Source organism: Triticum dicoccoides, chromosome 1A, assembly GCF_002162155.2.
Source record: "Triticum dicoccoides isolate Atlit2015 ecotype Zavitan chromosome 1A, WEW_v2.0, whole genome shotgun sequence".
Taxonomy (NCBI): Eukaryota; Viridiplantae; Streptophyta; class Magnoliopsida; order Poales; family Poaceae; genus Triticum; species Triticum dicoccoides.
The window spans coordinates 40510005-40516004 of NC_041380.1; the positions used below are offsets into that span (position 1 = coordinate 40510005).

Here is a 6000-nt window from a genome sequence, read left to right on the forward strand (position 1 = left end):
GCAGGAACAAGGGAATGATTTCTGTGGATACTACGTTTGCGAGTCCATCCGCCACACGACCTGTGAGCGGGGCTACTCTGACGAACAATATGAAATGCGTAAATAACAACATTCACAATTTTATTTTATTACCACCATTTGTGTTGAGTTTCATTCATTCATATATATATATATATATATATATATATATATATATATATATATATATATATATATATATATATATATATATATATATATGTATTGACCCCCTTCTTTAAATTAGATGTTTCGGAAGCGGGATGAACTCCTAGCACCAGCTCGCATGCGAGCAATTCAAGAGGAATTGGCGACATTCTTTCTTGACCACGTGATCGCTGAAGACGGAGAATACTATATGGACCATGAGTTCGTATGTTAGAAGATTATATTTGTAAGAGATAATTATTGTATATACGTAGCCGGTAGTGTCGGATAGATGTACGAGAACTTGTTGTTCGACCAATCTCCCGGAGAAGGAGAGGTGGTCGATATCACTTCTCTCTGTATGCATATATGTTCATGACGATCTTCTGTTTCCTTCGTTTGCTTACTAGCTAGCTAGCGTGTCTAGTCCTCTCTATACGTATGTATAGTACGTAGCGTCGACCAAGCACGGACATAAGAGAGGACACTTCTCTCTATTAATTATAGCTAGCTAACACAATATATGAAACACCTAAATTAACCCCCCCCCCCTTTAAAAAAACAAAAACCCCAGCCACAGAAATGCTGACGCGTGGATGACTATTGGTCCCAATTGGTGCCACCAACCGGGACCGAAGGCCCTCCTGCCTGGGCTCCGCGCACAGGTCACGTGGAGGCCCATCTGTCCCGGTTCTGGATTGAACCGGGACTAAGGGACAGGGCATTAGTACCGACCCTTTAGTCCCGGTTCAGGAACCGGGACAAAAGGCCCTTACGAACCGGGACAATAGGCCCTTTTTCTACTAGTGCTCCCGCTGATTCCTCAGAATTGTTGTGTGGGTCACCGGTCCTAGCATGCCTCGTGTGGCTAACACATTAACAGCTATGAGCAGGGCCTATTTGGTTGATTTACGACCATACTATGCCAAGCCAAAGGGTACCCTCCACGCATTTGTGAGCCGGCGACACATAGGACCACAGCTGTAGGAAAGGATTCTTGCCAGCGAACCAAACGTATAACCAACTAAGTCACGCGTTTCTAACTTTTGGCATGCCATGGTTAGTCACCAAGGAATAATGGCCTCAAATACAGGTGGGAACAATTTGAGAATGTAGCAAAACTTTAGCAAAAGAGATAAATGAAGTTGAAAGCCAACAACAGATAAATGAAGATTTGAACATTACATCTGCATTGTGCTGCAAAAGTATCTTCACAACAGTAGCATGTCCTTTCTGAGCAGCAAAAGCGAGTGGTGTCCCAATAATTGATTGTGCATCAATATCCACTCCTCTAGATAGAAGATACTTTACTATTTCACAGTGCCCTGAAAAAAGAAAAGAAAAGGAAGGTCATAACACTATGAACAATATATGACCAAAAACGTTTTTGAGCAACAAAGTTTCAATTACTATTGGTGGGAAGCAACTTTGTTGGTTCACATTTCGCTGACAGACACATAGAAGGAGTTGCCATAAACACATATCATAAGAAGCAGGTAATCATACTAAATGAACACCATTTGTGAGGAAAATAGTGTATGAAACAGATACCCAGGAAACTTGCATATCATACTACGTAAGCAGGCATTTCTTGGGAAACTAGTTTCAATGGCTAAAACAAAATACCATATGATTATGAAGTAGATATCCCGAGAGAAGCTCCACAGACTATAAGGATAAATAGTGCAGTGCCAAAATAAATTGGTCACAACACGATGCCACATGTACTCTTTACACAAATGTGAGCAGAAAATCCAAACTAATATGACAACTATGCTTAGAGTTTCATAAAGCTAATCGCTATTCAGAAGCCGCTGGACAAGACAAGCAAATAATATCAGCCATATTCCTCAAAAAAAAATATCAGCCATGTTTTAATTTATCTACGGCAACAAGAAAATTGTTTATATTAGGTTGGCTGGGCTTGGTAAAATAAATCAATTTATATTTATCGTGATAGCATTCCCTTCAGGTTCAGCTAAAGGTTCTCCAACATAACATCTGATGCTACATGCATGATCTGTATAACACAAGACAATTCTCAAACAGAAAAAGGTCCAGCACAAAACAAGGGAGCAAGGCAACCTGAGCATGAAGCTAAGGCATAGTCTAGCGACAGAGGAAAGTAACAACGAAGGGAAGATCCTTGTGTTTATACCATGAGCTGCAGCTGAATGAAGAAGACTGATGTTTCCTGAACGTTGTTGATGCACATCGGCGCCTTGATCAAGAAGGTACCTGACGGCAGGAAGGTTGCCATAGGTAACGGCATGCTCCACGGGTGAATAATCTAGCAATAAGATCAACACAGGCACATTGCAGACAGCCCAGTTATAACTGATGATGGTCGAGCCACGAAACTATGGGTTTAGAACCAGACAGGCGTGAACTGAAAACGAACAAATTGCATACCCTGGGAGGTGTCAGGCTTGTTGATGTCCATCTTGACCTCCTCGACGAGGTACTCGTACGTGGGCAGCCTGCCGCGGCCGCCAGCGGCGTGGAGCGCGTTCATGCCCATGTAGCTCGTGCTGGCCACCGTCACCGGGATCCCATGCCCGTGCACGTCCAGCTCCTTTGCAATCTCTGAAGTTCACACAAAAGAAGGGTACAATCTTATTTTGGAATCATCGACCATGACAGAAAAGGGTCAATTTTACCCCCAAATCGGGAAGAAATCGCCACTGATTACTTCTTGAGAAGTGCCAATTTCAGCCACAAGTCGCAACGGAGAAAAATCCCCCGAGGAGTCATCAAGCCCCAGCGTGCGCTCGAGCCGGAATCACAGGCGAAATCGACATCCGGGAGAGGGGAGCCGGTGTTCCGCTCCGCGGCTAGATCGGAAGCCTCACGGTGACAAAACCCTAAGCCCCCGAATGTGGCGAGGGAGCGAACTGACGTAGGAGGTGAAGGGGGTGATTGGATGCGGAGGGCCTTACCCTTGATGCCGCGGACGTCGCCGCGGTGGGCGGCCTCGATGAACCTGGCCTCCGGCGGCCACCGGTCGCGGTCTGCACGAGCAGCAAATCCAAGGGTTGGAAGGCCGGCGGAGGGAGGGAGAGGTGTAGCAGATCGAGTGGGTTAGGTTACGTACCTTCGCCGAGGAGGAGCTCGAATTGGCAAGGGAGCGGAAGGGCACGGGTCCCCATCCTCGCCGGCGGCGGCGGCGGTGGTGGCGGGGAAGAAGCTTCTGGAATGTGCGGGGGGTGAAAAGGGCGGGAAATGGGCAGGCGACAGTGAGACCCTGTAGTAAACCCGGGCATACGCCGGGCCGAGTTTCAGGCCGGGCTTGTAAAAGTCCGCCCTTCTTTTCTCAGCCCCGAGCCTGCCCCAAAGCCCGAAATGCACTTTTTTCTTGAGCCCGGCCCGAAATCAAGCTTGAAGCCCAAAAGCCTGACCTGAATGTTGTTTTCTAGTGTTCGCATGTGTAGGCCCGACCCGAAGCTCGAAAGCCCGGCCCAAAATTCTGGAAAAGAGAAGCCCAAGTCCGGACTGAAGTACCTTCCAGGTTGCAAAATGAGGTCCGAGCCCGGCCCAAATGTCAAGCCTGAAGCCCTTTCTTTCAAGTCGTGTTGTCCATGCACAAGTTTACCCTGTAGGAGGCAGCCGAGCCAAGGAATGGTCACGACCTTTCCCTTGCCTTGCTTCTTGATTCAAAATATGAATTTTGAATTTGAACTTGCTCTATCGACCTCTTCTTCAGTGATGATCAAGTTTTCCTTTTGCGACATCAATAGTAGTTTATTTCAAGATATCAGGGTTACACTCCAGAGGCAAGGGATCCTCAATATATGGGGTCCCATGTCGAGCCACACAGTCATGACATGCTTAGAGCAACTATACCTTACTAATGACCCACAAGTATAGGGGATCTATCATAGTCCTTTTGATAAGTAAGAGTGTCGAACCCAACGAGGAGCAGAAGGAAATGATAAGCGGTTTTCAGCAAGGTATTCTCTGCAAGTACTGAAATAAGTGGTAACAGATGGTTTTGGGATAAGATAGATTGCAACGAGCAACAAGTAACAAAAGTAAATAAAGTGCAGCAAGGTGGCCCAATCCTTTTGTAGCAAAGGACAAGCCGGAACAAACTTTTATAATAGGAAAAGCGCTCCCGAGGACACATGGGAATATCGTCAAGCTAGTTTTCATCACGTTCATATGATTCGTGTTCGATACTTTGATAATTTGATGTGTGGGTGGACCGGTGTTTGGGTGTTGTTCTTACTTGAACAAGCATCCCACTTATGATTAACCTCTATTGCAAGCATCCGCAACTACAACAAAAGTATTAAGGTAAACCTAACCATAGCATGAAACATGTGGATCCAAATCAACCCCTTACAAAGCAACACATAAACTAGGGTTTAAACTTCTGTCACTCTAGCAACCTATCATCTACTTATTACTTCCCAATGCCTTCCTCTAGGCCCAAATAATGGTGAAGTGTTATGTAGTCGACGTTCACATAACACCACTAGAGGCTAGACAACATACATCTTATCAAAATATCAAACGAATACCAAATTCACATGACTACTCATAGCAAGACTTCTCCCTTGTCCTCAGAAACGAACGTAATTACTCACAAAGCATATTCATGTCCATAATCAGAAGGGTAATAATATGCATATAGGATCTGAACATATGATCTTTCACCAATTAAACCAACTAGCATCAACTACAAGGAGTAATCAACACTACTAGCAACCTACTAGCACCAATCCCGGACTTTGAGACAAGAATTGGATGCAAGAGATGAACTAGAGTTTGGAGATGAGATGGTGTTGGTGAAGATGTTGATGGAGATTGCCCTCTCCCGATGAGAGGAGCGTTGGTGATGACGATGGTGATGATTTCCCCCTCCCGGAGGGAAGTATCCCCGGCAGAACAGCTCTGCCGGAGCTCTAGATTGGATCCGCCAAGGTTCCGCCTCGTGGCGGCGGAGTCTCGTCCTGAAAAGTTCCTTCCTATTTTTTCTCTCATCGAAAGACCTCATATAGGAGAAGATGGACGTCGGAGAGCCACCAGGGGGCCCATGAGGTAGGGGGCGCGCCCTAGGCCCCCCCCCCCACTCTCGTGAGAAGGGTTTGGGCTCCCTGGCCTTCATCTTTGGCGAGAATTTTTCTTTATTTATTTTAAGATGTTCCGTGAAGTTTCAGGACTTTTGGAGTTGCGCAGAATAGGTCTCTAATATTTGCTCATTTTCCAGCCCAGAATTCCAGCTGCCGGCATTCTCCCTCCTTATGTAAACCTTGTAAAATAAGAGAGAATAGACATAAGTATTGTGACATAAAGTGAAATAACAGTCCATAATGCGATAAATATCGATATAAAAGCATGATGCAAAATGGACGCATCAACTCCCTCAAGCTTAGACCTCGCTTGTCCTCAAGCGAAAAGCCGATAACAATAAATATGTCCTCATGTTTAGAGGTAGAGGCGTCGATAAAAATAAAATACGGACATGAACGCATCATGATTATTCTCATAGCAGCAACATATATAGATTTTGTCATATGATTACTTATGTTCAGGTGATGATCTATTCACAATGCAAAAGTATAAATCATAAACCTTATTGGGCTCCGACAAACTATAATCTCAGTCATTGAAGCAATTGCAATTTATCATAACATCGGAAAGAGTCTATGTCAGAGCCAAAAAGCAAGTCCACGTACTCAACTATCATTTAGTCCTCCATAATTGCTAACACTCACGCGATACTTGTAGTTACGGAGTTTTAATCGAACACAGAGAAAGATAGGGGCTTATAGTTTTGCCCCACAACCTTTTACCTCAAGAGTAATGTCAACAATAATGGTTCATGCTTCC

General features: G+C 44.9%; 1 protein-coding gene across 1 annotated transcript in view; it reads right to left on the minus strand.

Moving 5' to 3' along the window:
- Positions 1 to 3371, minus strand: part of LOC119361648 — a 43310-nt gene extending 39939 nt beyond the window's left edge. Inside the window, exons 1-5 of the mRNA XM_037626786.1 lie at positions 3260 to 3371; positions 3105 to 3176; positions 2578 to 2751; positions 2324 to 2455; positions 1351 to 1490 (exon numbers count right to left, since the gene is read on the minus strand). Coding sequence (XP_037482683.1) covers positions 1351 to 1490; positions 2324 to 2455; positions 2578 to 2751; positions 3105 to 3176; positions 3260 to 3314 — 573 coding nt within the window. The 5' untranslated portion in view covers positions 3315 to 3371. The remainder of the gene's footprint in view (positions 1 to 1350; positions 1491 to 2323; positions 2456 to 2577; positions 2752 to 3104; positions 3177 to 3259) is intronic.
- Positions 3372 to 6000: the final 2629 nt, after the last annotated feature.